At 40.3% G+C, this 16568-nt stretch overlaps 1 protein-coding gene across 2 annotated transcripts in view; it reads left to right on the top strand.

Annotated features, from left to right (window-relative positions):
• Positions 1–16568, top strand: part of LOC136874822 (phenoloxidase-activating factor 2) — an 88300-nt gene that overhangs the window by 54260 nt on the left and 17472 nt on the right. Inside the window, exon 3 of one of the 2 annotated variants that reach the window (XM_067148500.2) lies at positions 4025–4293. In XM_067148500.2, the coding sequence (XP_067004601.2) occupies positions 4025–4293 (269 nt within the window). Of the gene's footprint in view, positions 1–4018; positions 4294–16568 lie in introns of both variants that reach the window. The other variant, XM_067148499.2, reaches the window with a different exon arrangement.

Here is a 16568-nt window from a genome sequence, read left to right as displayed (position 1 = left end):
TTCCATTGTATGTGACCCACACCAGGACGACTTGATACGAGAACTGGAAAAGATCCAAAGGAAAGCAGCACCCTTTATTCTTGGCAGTTTAAGATAAAAGAATAGTGTTATGAAAATGTTGCAAACTTTGACGTGGGCAGACTTGGAAGTAAGCGGAGTAGCTGTTCGACTAAGCGGTATGTTTCGATATGTCATTTGAGATATAGTCTGGAATGACATTAGTAGAGGAGTAATCTTGAATGGAGTTTTAAAAGTAGGAAAGATCATAATATGATAAATTTGGAATTCAAAAGGAAAAATTGGGCAACTGTTCTTTTATAGGAGGATGAGTAGGGGGTTGGATTAATTTATGAAGGAAAATAATCGATAAATTTCCAAGTTCATTGAAATCATTTAAGAAAAGAGTAGGTAAACAACCTGAACTACAGCTCTAAATGCAGGTCATTGATTGATTGATTGATTGATTGATTGATTGATTGATTGATTGATTCTTAAAGTACGTATCTGCTGGAAAAGTTACGAGGGAATTTCGTGAGCCCTTTCCCAGCGTGCTAGTATAATCGTTTGGTTGAATTCTAAAAAATATGAATAAATTTAATTTTCAGGTTCATTGCTAAGTAAAGAGCGTTGAATACAACCTTGTTGGGCTGATTGGTTCAGGAAGTTGAGTGCTGGGTCTCTGATCTCAAGTTGGTGGCTTCGATCTCTATATCAAACTAAGGGAATTTTAAGGTGTTCATATAAGACAGATAATCTACCGACACGGAACAGAACCCCTGCGTAATATACTTCCAACATTACGGCGCCTCCGATAATACTAGACTAAATGTGGTTAGTGGGTCGTAAAACCAATAACATTATTATTAGCGGACTAAAAATTTCCATAAGTATTTCACCTATTGCCTGTCATATTTTTACGGGTACAGACCTCGAGATTGGCACGAGATTCCCATCAATGTGATATACCGGTAATTGTTTACAAACGTTACCACTGCCAGATGTACTCTAATACCATAAGATTCAAATATCTCATGAAGGAGAAGTCTCTATCTCTAATACCAAAAATGGTGTGGAAAAAGAGGGACGAGAGTAGAGGTAAATCTCAAGATGAATCCCCTTGCAGACCCTGCACGGAGTTTGAGCTTAGGGTAACATCCCATATAGTTCAGTTAGTGCCCCCTCTCGCCGGGATGGGCCTTATTTGATACCAGTACCGGTGCGCTTAACTGCGCTCCTCTGCTGACCTGTTCAGGAAAATAAGTATAAGAATAATAAGTTTATAGTTGCTGATAATAATAATACTCATCATCATCATCATCTGTTTACCCTCCAGGTTCGGCTTGGCCCTCGGACTCAGCGAGGGATCCCACCTCTACCGCCTCAAGGGCAGTGTCCTGGAGAATAATAATAATAATAATAATAATAATAATAATAATAATAATAATAAATATTTTGAAGGTAATTATCTGTATCGTAATTTGCGGTAAAGTGGAAACAGGATTAAGAGTAACCTGCGCGTTGTGTGGCATATGGCTGTATTAGGAGTATTATGAATCATTTCTAAAATTGTTTCGAACCAGCGTCAAGGGCCGAGCCTGGTTGGTGACCCATCCAAACTCTGACTACGCGTGATGTTGCTTAACTATATCGGGCCCTGTCGCTGGATTGTTTACCGGAATATATGTAATTAGATCATATATTCGGGTGTGTCGATGTCAGTGACACGGTTTTGAATTTAGAAAAATAACAGCGTGTGGATTCGCAGCATTTGTGTTCATCCCGCCTAGGCGTCCTGCCGGTTTCCAGGGCTTCGATTGCGGTGGTTATGATTACTGTTTAATGTGGTTGTGTGGAATCATTAGTGGATTATTGACTGTGTTGGGGTGGACATTAAGATGATGTGAGGCTATAGGCTGTTTTGGAAAGAAGTGAGAACTTTCTTGGGTTTTAAGCTTGGCTTGGCTGGGGTTGTTTTAGCTTGGGGTAGCATGGTGTTGCGGGGGTGGTGGGATTGATAGGCTGAGTAACGGGGGTGGTTGTGTGGTTGGATTTGAGTATCGGGATTGTCTGTAGTGTGCTTTTATTGAGCTGTTAATGAATGGGCAGCCGGGAAACGAGGCGGCATGACTGCTTTGGCAGTTGGAACACCTCGCCTGGTTCCGTGGTACCTTACAATCTGCGTGGCGGTGAGGACCACCACACCTATTGCAGCGGGCGGATTTATCGTGAAAAATCGTATATATACCCCATTATGGTAATCCACACCGCATACGAGTGTTAAGCTATTAGCCCCAATTAAAAAATGCTGGTAGATCTAAAACACTGAACGTAAGTTGAACATTAAAGCTTGAAAATGTCTTCACCAAACGAAAACAAAAAATAATTCATGCAGTAAAGGGTTACATTTTATAAATGTTTATATACTTATCTAAGCTGCTAATCGATCGTCTGTTACCTTCAGCAACTGCGTCTGGACTACGGTCAGTATCCTTGCCCAGGCTCGGTCGCTAAGTAGAGGGTGAGTGGAAAATTCTGTGAGCAATGAATTATGATCCTTGGACGAGGGAGGGGGAAGGGAAAGTATGAGGATTAGTAGGAATGTTGTGGATCGTTATTCTGTTCATTGAAGAGTGGAGGGAAGGTTGCTTCTTCATGTTATACTATACTTTTATGTATTAGGGAGTAAATGCAAGTTAATGATTTTGATGAAATGAAAGTATGGAACTGAATTAAATATTATCTGGTAAGACATTATTTTTAGTGATTAAATAATAAGCTAAAAACCGTCTCTAGTAGCTGAAGACACTGTGTAAATTCAGAGAATTCACTAAAGATAAGAATATCCTAAACCACTTTCCAGACATTTAAGTCAGAGTAGCCTCGTGTAGGATTCATTAAGCGCTGATTCGAAAAGTGTAAAATGTTCAGAAGTTACATTGCGAACTACAGGAAGACGACATATCGACACCTAAGAGCGAAAAGTCGACATTTTTCTGAAATTGAGTTGTTTGTAATAATGCGTATTTCTTCTTCTTCTTCTTCTTAATCTGTTTACCCTCCAGGGTTGGTTTTTCCTCGGACTCAGCGAGGGATCCCACCTCTACCGCCTCAAGGGTAGTGTCCTGGAGCTCCAGACTCTGGGTCGGGGATACAACTGGGGAGAATGACCAAACTCTCGCCCAGGTGGCCTCACCTGCTATGCTGAACAGGGGCCTTGTGGGGCGGATGGGAAGATTGGAAGGGATAGGCAAGGAAGAGGGAAGGAAGTGGCCGTGGCCTTAAGTTAGGTACCATCCCAGCATTTACCTGGAGAGGAGAAGTGGGAAACCACGGAAAACCACTTCCAGGATGGCTGAGGTGGGAATCGAACCCACCTCTACACATTTGATTTCCTGAGGCTGAGTGGACCCCATTCCGGCCCTCGTACCACTTTTCAAATTTCGTGGCAGAGCCGGGAATCGAACCCGGGCCTCTTGGGGTGGCAGCTAATCACACTAACCACTACACCACGGAGGCGGACAATAATGCGTATTTAATAATATAAAACAAATAATTAAAGATCGAGTTGTCAAATTAGCTGTTGCAGTCATCTAAGTAATATGTTCAAGTAAGAATTAAATTGATACCACCTTTCACGCAATACGAGTTCCACTAGTGTCCCTAAAATGTATTGCAATATTGCAATAACTTTTAACCAAGAAAGTGTATATGAAGCACTCGTATTTCAGATAATGGCCGTACAATGTAAACATTTTGTAAGTGTCAGTACATGCATGTTTCTAGGATGTTATGCAACATAACTATGAAAATGCTTGTTGAGAGCGATTTTGAAATCTATAGAAATCTGATTTTTGTTCTGTAAAATTAGTTAAATCAAACATAAGGAGTTTCCATTCTTAGGAGTCGATATACCACAAGCCAATTGGCCAAATTTCCGCCATATGTTCTGCACGTGTTTTTGTTTACAGCTACTTTGAAGGTAAGAAAAACATACTTCCAGTAACATTGTTTGTGATAGTTACAGAAAGACCACAGATAATCTAATTATTCGAGCTGGTGAATGGAACACAACGAGTAATGACGAGCCACTTCCACATCAAGACAGACTTGTCACTGATATCATCATGCACCCCAAGTTCGACAATGGTGCACTCTTCAACGATATTGCGTTGCTTGTGGTGGATCAGCCTTTCCAAGATGCCGACAACGTGGGGATTGTGTGCCTCCCAGAACTAGGAGCAATATTTAACTCGCAACGGTGTCTAGCAACAGGCTGGGGGCGTGATTCCTATGGTAAGAAAAATAATATTGTAGTATTTACCCTTTCCAGTCCAATGATATTTTTGACTGATGCCTCAACCAGAGGAAGACCTTGAAAATGTAATTATTTAGCGTGAGAGGAGGCTCCACCATACTCCCATTCATTTATGCGTGATAACCTTAATGACGGCCTGGACTGGCTGTGATGCTTACAATAATTCATTCTTCTTCTCTCATGTGGCCTCCCATGTCACCTGTCATAAACCCAGACAATGTCTTTTTATCAAGTTACAGCAAAGAAAATGTGTTCGTGCTCTCTATGTCACCCGGGCTTTGCAGTAGTTCCAAACAAAGTCATGCATACAGTAGCGATTTCAACAGTAAGTTGCCGAATCATATGGTATGAATTAGACCACAGGATAATAATAATAATAATAATAATAATAATAATAATAATAATAATAATAATAATACAGAAGTTATTTCGAAATAATTATTCCTCCAACTATAGGCTGTCGTGTACAAAGTATACCAAAAGAATCCAAGGATACAGAAATTAAAGACATTTAAAAGAAGAGTAAATGACGAAAGGACTTTTTTAAAACATAACCTAAACCACATAACACGATAAATAGAGTGCCTGAGTAAGAGAATGGGTTAACCCACAAATATAAAGTTTCGAGATAAATAAGATTTTATTAGATTACACAAAACACACAACTTAATTGAAAATGTAAATATCAATTTATAGTCTTTATACTAATTACATATCAGTGTAACTCAGAAAATTAAGATTAGAATAATATTTTAAGTTTAATCGTTAATAAAACGATATTAGTTTTAAAATAATTCTGTATGCAAAGAAGATAATACTGTAAATTAGGATTTTCCCCCTTCTTGGTTTTCAGTGTCAAGATTTTCATTCGCTTTCTTAGTAGTTGGTTTGATGCTTAAATGTAGTCCGTGATGCACTGCTGGAATGTATGGCAGTAGACGCAGCAAATCTCTGTGTTTTAAGTAATTACTATCTCTTCCTGATGGGTACAGGGAAATCAGGGTTTCCAGTGCTTGTTTGAACACTTCGTTTGTAAGCAACACTTTCATCTTTATTTTTCTTGACCTCCCAGGTTGTTTTCGGAAAATATTAACTTATGTCTATGCCTGTGAATGTGAGTATGAGAACTTAAGGAACAGGAAAACTGGCTAGATTTTTGTTACTTTTATTGTTGTTATTTCTCTACGCAGTACTTTTATGCCATGAACACTTAGTTTGTCCTTCAATAGATTGTTTAAGAGTGTTTCTAAATCCTCACATTAAAACCAATGTTTGTGCCACCACAAGACATTTTACTCACACTAACACTACTATTGGTACCATCATAAGACATTACTCGCCCCTCCGCTCCAGTTGACTGAGGTATGTGGGTTTTACCCCTCCTCTTACTAACTGTACAGCTGATTCCCAAGGTTCTCAGATTTCTGTGTGTATTGGGCAGACAAGGAACTATCCCGAAAGAACAAGTGGTGCATAGGATTGTTAAGAGACACAGCACTATAGAAAAACACGATAAAACGAATTTCTGAATTTTTGTGGGTTAGCCCCTTCTCTTACTCAGACACTCAATTACGATCTCGCCTACTGAGTTTCACACAGATGTTTTTTCAGAATTCGAAGTCATCCTCTGAGAGTACACAGAACCACTCACTTGATGAACGAATACTCTAATTAATACTCCCTACTGAATTTTACGAACAAACTAGGAATTGTTCCTCGGGCTCCGGTCATATGTCCAACTACCTTGATGTTTTGTACCGTACCCTAGGAGCAAGGACCACCTAGGACGATGCCTCCATTTCTGTCTGAAGCATCCGACTAAGCTCAAGTGGGTAGAGAGGGGTAGGTTGTCGTGGGTAGAAATATAGCCGAAGTTCAAATTTATATCTAAGTATAATGACAGGAAGAATGGAGGTTTGTCGAATGAGAAATACATTTAAGGGGTAAGACAGATTTATTACAGAAAATAAACGATCCAAACTAATATTTAAAAATCAAAACAGAAATATAAATGGCCTCAAATCGGCTCCAAAATAATAATCCGCACAAGATGACATTATAAAATGAATCAAAATAATTACAAATCAAACAGACTCGGAACACGTTCCAAAAGATTAAAACATTAAATGAAAATGAGAACATCATCTCTTATCAAATATGTAGTAAATCAGAGTTCTTGGGTTACATGGAGTCAAGATGAAAACAAAACTAGGTTTACGGTGTAATTCGGTTGTAAACATGCATCCGTTAAATTGCAATGACGAGTGGCCGAACCACGATTGAGTGTGCTTAACATGAATTTACGATATACGATCAAATGCTGGTGAAGTTCAACCATCTTATATATACATCCGTAAGTACGGTAATGAGAATCAAATAATATACACTGGAACAAGGTTGGTAAACTACGACTTATCCAATAAGACAGATTCTACAAGTGAAATCCGGTTCATAGCAAAAATCTAGACAGAACTAGAAAACCATCAATCATCAAAACAGTTTACGGGCTGTATCCCCAATTTAACCACAAGAAAACATAAATTTCAGCACATAAATAAACAATCCTGAAAATAAAAACAAGGAAAAAGTAACACACTTCACAATAAGAAGGCAACGCGCAATATTCCCGTCTCATCCAACTGCATATAGGCGTAATACAACGCACACCGCCGTCTCTGCATATCACGCCACCTGCTGGGATAACAACTGTAAATGTCAAAACTACTCTATAGACTTGGTTAGCTGCTTGAGAGATGGCCATAGCTACGGAAGCGACCTTTCATTTCACACCAGGGCTAATATTTCTCTAAACTGATTACATGGATCGCCAGCGCGCTGATCCATCAAGAGCCTCTCTCGTGGACTCGTATTAATACACACATATTACGGCGAGACTAAAATCTTTATCAAATACCCTCTCATTGCCTGATAAATCATTCACGGCTTCCTTTCGCATTTCAATAATATCTATCCCGTTCAAATACTGGGCTCACTCTAGCCTCTTATATTTAATACCACATTGTCAAACGTGCACTGCGCACGTGCCTTTTAATTCACATATAAATTATCATGCATTTCATTCTTATCCAACGTGCACTATCATAAGCCCTTCAATAACGATCCACGGTTCGACTTCCTGCTCGACCTTTTCCCAAACCAACCGCCAATCCATTTCAATGACCCTGGTAAAAAAAAAACAAAAAAAAAAACAAAAAAAAAAAAACGCGCATGCAACACCTTCCTTCTTGTAGACACTGAAAACGCATGCAACAAAGCATCCTAGCTGAATCTATCTTCTGTAATTACTAACTGAAATTAATATCAACGCAGAAAGTATGTTACTCTTAAATATTCTGATAATTGCGAAACTCATCACTCGTAGAACAAAGGAATAAAATACATAGCCATGCACAAAAACACACATAACATATACAAAATGAACGTACAATTCCCTCGATTCCCAACTATCTAGCTATATACAGAAAATAATAAAGAAAATATGCATACCAAGCCTGTCCATATTTACAGTTAATAAGATGCAAAATAATCAAATGCCATCTGGCTGAAAACTACATCAAAAACCCTAACCTAATTCTCACTAGCATTTAATGTATATCATAAATCATGCAATTAAAGAGGCATCGTGCCACTTAACTTCTGCAGGTCACATTACGCCGCTAGCGACTTACATTGTCGCTGTGTCACGACTCCTTACTCCATGATCATCACACGTGGCACACGTAGATCGGTCCTTGATTCTTCTCTGGGTTTAGCCATCTTCTTCAAACACGTTCCTGTAGCACTGCAAATATAAATATAGTTAGTTCTTCTTCACCGCTAAGCGTGTTCGGTGCACAGCATTGAACCGATACAATCTGTAAGTAGCAAAGCCTATGTGCAAAATTTAATATACGCACATTGTTAAATTTAAAATGTCTTTAGATTCAACGCTTGTCCAGGGTAGCGGTACACGCACTCGAACAGTTTATCACGCGTTCGCGACCCGACCGATTATAATATATAAAAGCGTCTCTCGCGCTTTATTATCCGTTTGCGGTGTCCGGCTCCGTGGCTAAATGGTTAACGTGCGGGCCTTTAGTCACAGGGGTCCCAGGTTCGATTCCCGGCAGGGTCGAGAATTTTAACCTTAATTGGTTAATTTCCCCGGCACGGAGGCTGGGTGTATGTGTTGTCATCATCATCATTTTCATCCTCATCACGACGCGCAGGTCGCCTAGGGGAGTCACATCTAAAAGACCTGCAACTGGCGAGCCGAACCCGTCCTGGGATCTCCCGGCAATAAAAACCATACCGTACGCTATTTCATTTCATTTCATCCGTTTGTGGTAAACAGTTAATTGTTTATACAGTTATTACAAGAAATAGTGCCATCCCGCACTTGGCAAATGAAAGCAATTACTTTTAAATAATTCATAGTTCAGTCGTGGAAATTATACTGTTACTGGTCTGTCTGACCACACAAAGAAAGTTCTGCCCACGTGGCAGCCGACTCTCGCGTCGCGTACACTTCTCACAGCACAAACAGGTAGCAAAAGGAGAACACTTCATCTGGCGGTGAGCTTAAATATCCTTCCTGAGGTCGTTAGCTCAAGGGGGATACCCCTAGCGTTTGAACAAACAACCAATCAGAGGTCTAGCCCTAATTAACGACTCTGTATTTCAATTAAATAATTATAAAAAACACTCAAGACTTCAATTTAGATAGTTGGATTTCATAATTTTCTCCCAAATATTTGTCATACTCAGACCTGTGGAATAACTACAAATAACGGATTTAAATATCACATTACGATGATCACAGCACTGTCACAATGAAGTTGGTCATTCTGGATTCACCGGGCGAGTTGGCCGTGCGCGTAGAGGCGCGCGGCTGTGAGCTTGCATCCGGGAGATAGTAGGTTCGAATCCCACTATCGGCAGCCCTGAAGATGGTTTTCCGTGGTTTCCCATTTTCACACCAGGCAAATGCTGGGGCTGTACCTTAATTAAGGCCACGGCCGCTTCCTTCCAACTCCTAGGCCTTTCCTATCCCATCGTCGCCATAAGACCTATCTGTGTCGGTGCGACGTAAAGCCCCTAGCATTCTGGATTCATCGCCTCGTGCTTCCCAACATTCAAATCAGCCACACCCCTGGCTTCTCATTGGCTAGATTCAACTGGTGGTGTGATGTTCCCTTACACGTGCGTTCGATGCTGGCTTGCTCCAAAATTTGTAGCTTCATGCGGCCGGTGGAAAATTACTGGCTAGTCTCTCTCACACTCATCACTCCGTTCGACTTCCGGTCTCAACTCTAACTCGCTACGTTTGAACCATCAGACTGCAGTTCACGTTAAATATATGATTAAATGTACTAAATGAGCCGTCTGGGCACGGCGCAGTTTGGTATCTGACAGTTCTCTTGATAACAGGAAACGGTTGGTTCCTAAATGCTGCACTTTTCTTTGTGGACTTCTATCTACTGTTTCTCATTATTTTCCCATCTGGGAGTTGGATCCATAATGGTGGAAGACGCTTAGCCAGATTGTATTGATAAGATATTGATTCTGCTGTGCGATCCGTTATCAGAAACACCGTGTACCTCATCGGGCACCCGGTATTGTTTTTCCAGGAGAAGTTTCAGCTATCAAGGAACGCACTGCATGATGCCTGCTGTTTCTCAGGGTATTGCCAAAAGGACAGGCCCCAAGGACAAGAGCAAATGTTTCAATCTCATTGTCACAACGACGGCAGTGGCGACTGGCCACTGGGCATACATTCGCTGCCAATTTCAGTGCTTCTTTTCATTCTCTGCTACTAACCCCTTCTGGTCGATGACCGCAGTTGCTAGCGGGGCTGAACTGTTTGTGCAGGGTCACACCATTTCCTTTCTGGGGATGTGTACACCATGAATGAAATTCTGTCGACTCTTCTCAAAATTCGCACGCTGATGCTACTCGGAGTAGATCCTTAGATGGCTAGGTTGAGTTTATGTGAACACGTATCTATCTCACCAGAAATATCATAAGTGGTGATTACAAATATGTTTTCAGAAGACCGAGTTTTCTGGTACGCTGCAAGTAAGCTTCCCAGCAAGTTCGAAGGTATGACAAAAACTTGGAGAAATTTTATATCTTTATGAGTCATTCTGCTTTGTGTCGTTTTCTTGTAGGGCTATCAAACTCTGAAGCACTGGATGAAATTATGAATACGAATAACCCTGGATACTTGCATCTGGAAATGTAACTTCTTCTTCTTCTTCTACCGCCTTTTCCCATACCCGTGGAGTAGCAGGTTCGAAATGTGTCGCACATGGGGATTTGGCCCTGTTATACGTCTGGATGCCCTTCCTGACGCAAACCCTATGGGGAGGAATATAATCACTATTGCGTGCATCTGTGGTGGCTGGTAGTGTGGTGTGCTGTCTGAATATGAAGAGCGAATGCTTGGACACAAACAAACACCAACCACGACATAATTCTGGTACCTAGAGGTCTTAAAATGTCGTAAAAGTGGTTAGTAGGACATATAATAATAATAATAATAATAATAATAATAATAATAATAATAATAATAATAATATAAATAATAATTCCGCATGCAGTACCTACTGGGTGGATTGAGTAGCTCAGCAGTTGCTGTAGCCGGTCCCAAGCCCAGGGAAAGGAGGAGGGTTGGCCCAATACCGTAAAATGACAGCCAGAGAACATCTTGAGGCAACCTCTAAGGCTCAGTACCTTAGTTATAACATTGAGGTTGATCACAATCAGTCTCCCAAATACCTTCAACCTATTAGCATGATGTGGTTTTTCAACGATGCACCTACTCTAGGTACTAGTAGACATACTAGTTTTTCTCGGTCATCGGATTCTGGGGGACCAAGAACATCATGCGGGAATGTATCGGAGCTTCCCAAATCTCTTCGCCCAAAATGTAAGACTTTCATTGGCAGTCCAAACAGTAGCCCACTTCCCATCACTTCAGGAATCCACGGATGAAAATAATTTTGACTCTGGAATTATAGAATATACAAAGGCAAGCCAGCAATCTCCCTTTATAGGAAGCCATTACAATTTGACACTGGATTCGCTGTAAGAAGAAACATTATTAACTCAATATTTAACTTTCCTTCATCTTCTGAAAGAATTTCAACATTACCCATTAAATCAGGAAACAAAGGTTATACATTGATTAATGCGCATGCTCCCATCAATAACTACAATCGAAACGACCCACAAATGATGGAAGACTTCTGGGAATTGCTAGAAGGAACTACAGCACAATTCCAAAACATCACATAACATTTCTATTGGGAGATTTTAATACCGAAATTGGTAGAGAAAATAAATTCAGGACCATTGTAGGACTATAGTCCGCCTCTGTGGTGTAGTGGTTAGCGTGATTAGCTGCCACCCCCGGAGGCCCGGGTTCGATTCCCGGCTCTGCCATGAAATTTGAAAAGTGGTACGAGGGCTGGAACGGGGTCCACTCAGCCTCGGGAGGTCAACAGAGTAGAGGTGGGTTCGATTCTCACCTCAACCATTCTGGAAGTGGTTTTCCGTGGTTTCCCACTTCTCCTCCAGGCGAATGCCCGGATGGTACCTAACTTAAGGCCACGGCCGCTTCCTTCCCTCTTCCTCGCCTATCCCTCCCAATCTTCCCATCCCTCCACAAGGCCCCTGTTCAGCATAGCAGGTGAGGCCGCCTGGGCGAGGTACTGGTCATACTCCCCAGTTGTATCCCCCGACCAAGAGTCTGAAGCTCCAGGACACTGCCCTTGAGGCGGTAGAGGTGGGATCCCTCGCTAAGTCCGAGGGAAAAACCGAACCTGGAGGGTAAACAGATGATGATGATGATGATGATGATGATGATGATGTAGGACTATAACCAACGCACAATAGGACTAGTAGAAATGGAGAAAGATTAATTGACTTCTGCAAAAATTTTGATCTCAAATTAATGTCAACACTTTTCCGGGCGCTTCCACACAAGAAAAAACCTGGAGATCCCCAAATTTTCACTTAGGATAATTTCAAATAGATCATGTGGCTATTTCCAAAAACAATCAAAAGGAAATTATGAATGTTAAAGTTAAGAAAGTAATCATTAACTACCGAGTTCGATAGCTGCAGTCGCTTAAGTGCGGCCAGTATCGAGTATTCGGGAGATAGTGGGTTCGAACCCCACTGTCGGCAGTCCTGAAGATTGTTTCCCGTGGTTTCCCATTTTCACATCAGGCAAATGCTGGGGATGTACCTTAATTAAGACCACGGCCGCTTTCCTCCCATTCCTAGCCCTTTCCTGTCCCATCGGCGCCATGAGACCTATCTGTGTCGGTGCGACGTAAAGCAACTGTCAAGAAAAAGAATCATTAACTCTGACCACTACCTATCCTTAATCAAGGTAAAATTTCAACCAAAGAGGTCCAAACCAAGAATAACAAAAACCCTGCGCGTCGATCCGGAATTTCTTAACCAGAACACCAGTACTTTCATTGAGAGTATCCCTACTCACAATCCTTTGAACTGGGTAGAACTCAAAGACATACTTTTGAAGGCTTCTCAAAATGTTGGTATACCACCCAGGAAACGCAAACGTAGGTGGAGGAATGAATGACAAGGCCATAAACTTTAGAATTAATGCCTGGCAGAAATGGAATTATCATAAAACTGAACTAACCTGGCGAGAATTCACCAAAACACAGAAACAAACATAAAAAGTCATCAGATCTGAGAACGCAAATAAATTATCACTGCAGATTGGCAGAAATTGAACAAGATTTTACAAAAAAATACACGTCATTTCTACAAAACTTTCCGAGAAGAATGATCAAATCATCAGGCACCTGGTCTTTTCTTCAAACGCCCGGATGGAACATTAGAAACGAATAATCAAGAAAATTGCAAACTTCTAGCAGTGTATTTCAAGGATCTTTTAAAACAGTGAATCCCCTAAAGAACAACTCACCTTCCAAAAACTCTTATCTAATCAAGATTCAGAACCCTCAACATTGGAAGAAGTCAAAGAAATAATCCCTGGTCTCAAAAATAACAAAGCCCGAGGGGAAGATGGCATAACTGCCGAAATGCTGAAGATAGGAGGTGAAAGCGTAGCCCGGAAAATCCACTCGATTCTTGAAAACATATGGATCGCTGAAGAACTCCCTGAAGATTGGAACTGTGCGCTAATCCATCCTCTACACAAGAAAGGGGATAACACCAACATCAATAATTATATAGGAATTAGCTTGATACCAGTTGCTTACAAGTTTTTTTTCCAAAGCCCTGCTTACTAGACTTGAGAAACAAACCATCTAATTGGTGAATACCAGGAAGGTTTCCTAAAAGGAAGATCTTGTACAGAACAAATCCTTAATCTTAAAACTATCCTACAAATACGCAAAACCAGACAAACTGTCATTAATTTTGTAGATTTCAAAAAAGCATATTACTCTAGAAGAATTTCAATTGGATAAAAAAAAGAAGCATTAATCAGACAAACATTAACTGGCACTACTTCAAAAGTTAAATTTCTAGGCGAAATATCTGAGCCTTTTACTATTAACACCGGGGTCCGTCAAGGAGACGGATTATCTCCGTTACTGTTCAATCTCGTACTTGAGAAAGTAATCAGGACCTGTCAAAAGGAAATTAAAGGAATAACCCCGGGCAGACTACTTAAAGATAGAATTCATTTGCACTGTCTGGCCTTTGCGGATGAAATACCGGTAGCAATCCTTTCCAATAACAGGCAAGAAGCAATTCATTCTATTGAAAAATTACATGAAATTGCCATCAAAACGGGACTTCAGATCTCGCATGAAAAAACTCAATACATGGAAGGAGTTTCACGATACTTAGTAGATGGACAACCTATGATAACTAAGTTCGGCAAAATCTTTCAGGTGAACCAATTCAAATATTTGGGAGGAATTATTCAGCCCTCTGGTTTAAACCGCGAAGCAAATAAATAAATAATTTCCAAATTACGAAAAGCTTACAGGATCACTTGGAACAGGTACAATAAAACAATCTCGGAAAGCAAAACTTAGACACTATAATACAGTAATCAAACCTGAAGCGTTATATGCTTCAGAAACAATCATTGGTGACGGATCTCTAACCAAAGACATAGAAAAACAGGAAAGGAAACTTAAAAAAAAAAAAAAAAATTGGCCCAGTTTGTATAGAAGGAATATGGAGGAAAAAATCATCCCAGGAAATATATTGTTATTCTGAAAAATAATTCACACTTTTCGAAAAAGACGATTGAAATTTTATGGACACATTATCAGAATGAACAGCTACAGACTAAATAAAATAAACCTGGCCCTTTCATCTAAAACCAAGAACAGCTGGCTTCACGAAATTGAAACAGATCTGCAGGAAATCAACATCTCGGAAGACATTGTACAGGGCAGATATAAATTCAAATCCAAAATCAACAATCACCAGTTTGAAGTCAAACCCAACACCAAAGCCACTATGACATGGACAGAAGAACGAAGGAAGAAGCTTAGTGAGAGGTTGAAGACATTTTGGGAGGAGAAGAAGGACAACACATCAGCTAAGTTGGTTCAATCGAGCACCTAAGTAGTGCATAACGATGTTAAAAAGTAAATAATTATTAAAATTTTTATTATTTTTATTATTAATTAATTAATGTATGTTTAGTCCTCAGCCCGAAGGCTGGTTGGATCCTCAACAGCTCCGCCATCAGCCGTTATAGATGGCCTAGGCATCACTGAAGAGGCGTATTAGTGAAATGAGGAGTGAGGTAGTTTCCCGTTGCTTTCCTCACCGAGTCAGAAGTTGCTATTACATACCAGTCTGCCAAACCCACTGAAATGCACACACTAACTGACCCTATGAGCAACATTTTCACACCATTCATAGCAGGGACTGGCTGCATAAGGATGGCATTACTAGCATCGCCCATACCTCAGTCATTTTCATTTTGTCAAAGCCAAGGACAAGACAGAGACAGATCAATGAAAGTAACAGTATTGCTCTAGCCCATACCAGAAGACATAGTGCACTGTAAACACTAGGTCCCGCCAGCAAAGGCACAATTAATAATATCAATAACTTTTAATGACATTATTATTATTATTATTATTATTATTATTATTATTATTATTATTATTATTATTATTATTATTATTATTATTATTATTATTATTATTATTATTATATATAATTCGCTGGGGCCATCAAGGACCACGTTAAGTCTTGTTGCATTTGACACTGAACTTGGCCTTCTTTAGAGCCCAAATTTCCCTCATTCTTTGTGAGTGGGCCTGCTTACGCTCCTCTGTCCAAGGTGCACCGTGTCCTCTCTTCGGTTGCTCGTCTCGGTTTAGCCCGTTCGTCAATATTTTCTTGCGGAAGAGATCTCTGTTAAGGGCGTCTTCAGCTGAGATATGTAGCATTTGCAGGTCTTCTTTGGTATTTCTAAACCAGGGAATTGTGGTTTTGGGGTTTGAATAAAAAAAGTGAAAGATTTTTTAGTTATTATTATTATTATTATTATTATTATTATTATTATTATTATTATTATTATTATTCAACAGATCCACCATGAACTACCCTAGGTAGTCTAGACGTCACTGAAGATGCTTGTGAAATGATATGTGGTCATTTTCTATTTCCACAGAACCAGAATGTACTATTGCACATCAGCCTGTGAAGCCCACTGAAATGTAAAAATAAACCGACCCTGTTAGCACAATTTCACACTGTGCATAACAGGGAGTGGATGAATAAGGTAAATTTATTGTACAACTGGTATCGCTCATACCACATACTGCCAAAGCCAAGGATGAGACTGAGACGATCGTGCGAGTTGGCCGTGCGGATAGAGGCGCGCGCTGTGAACTTGCAGCCGGGAGATAGTGGGTTCGAATCCCACTGTTGGCAGCCCTGAAGATGGTTTTCCGTGGTTTCCTATTTTCACACCAGGCAAATTCTGGGGTTGTACCTTAATTAAGGCCTCGGCCGCTTCCTTCCAACTCCTAGGCCTTTCCTATCCCATCGTCGCCATGAAACCTACCTGTGTCGGTGCGACGTAAAACAACTACTGTAACAAAAAAAAAAAGGACTGAGACGGGTCAATGAATGTAATAAAATTGACCTAGACCATGCAGTTCATTTGTAAATACTATTACTCCCAGGATCGAATCTGGACAAAATTTGATGTAGGATTTTTCAACTATGTTTCTATTTCATGGAATTGGATTTCCTTCCAGGAGGACTT

Source organism: Anabrus simplex, chromosome 5 (assembly GCF_040414725.1).
Source record: "Anabrus simplex isolate iqAnaSimp1 chromosome 5, ASM4041472v1, whole genome shotgun sequence".
Classification (NCBI taxonomy): domain Eukaryota; kingdom Metazoa; phylum Arthropoda; class Insecta; order Orthoptera; family Tettigoniidae; genus Anabrus; species Anabrus simplex.
The sequence above is the reverse complement of the archived record's forward strand: the minus strand, read 5'-3'. Positions and strand labels throughout refer to the sequence as shown.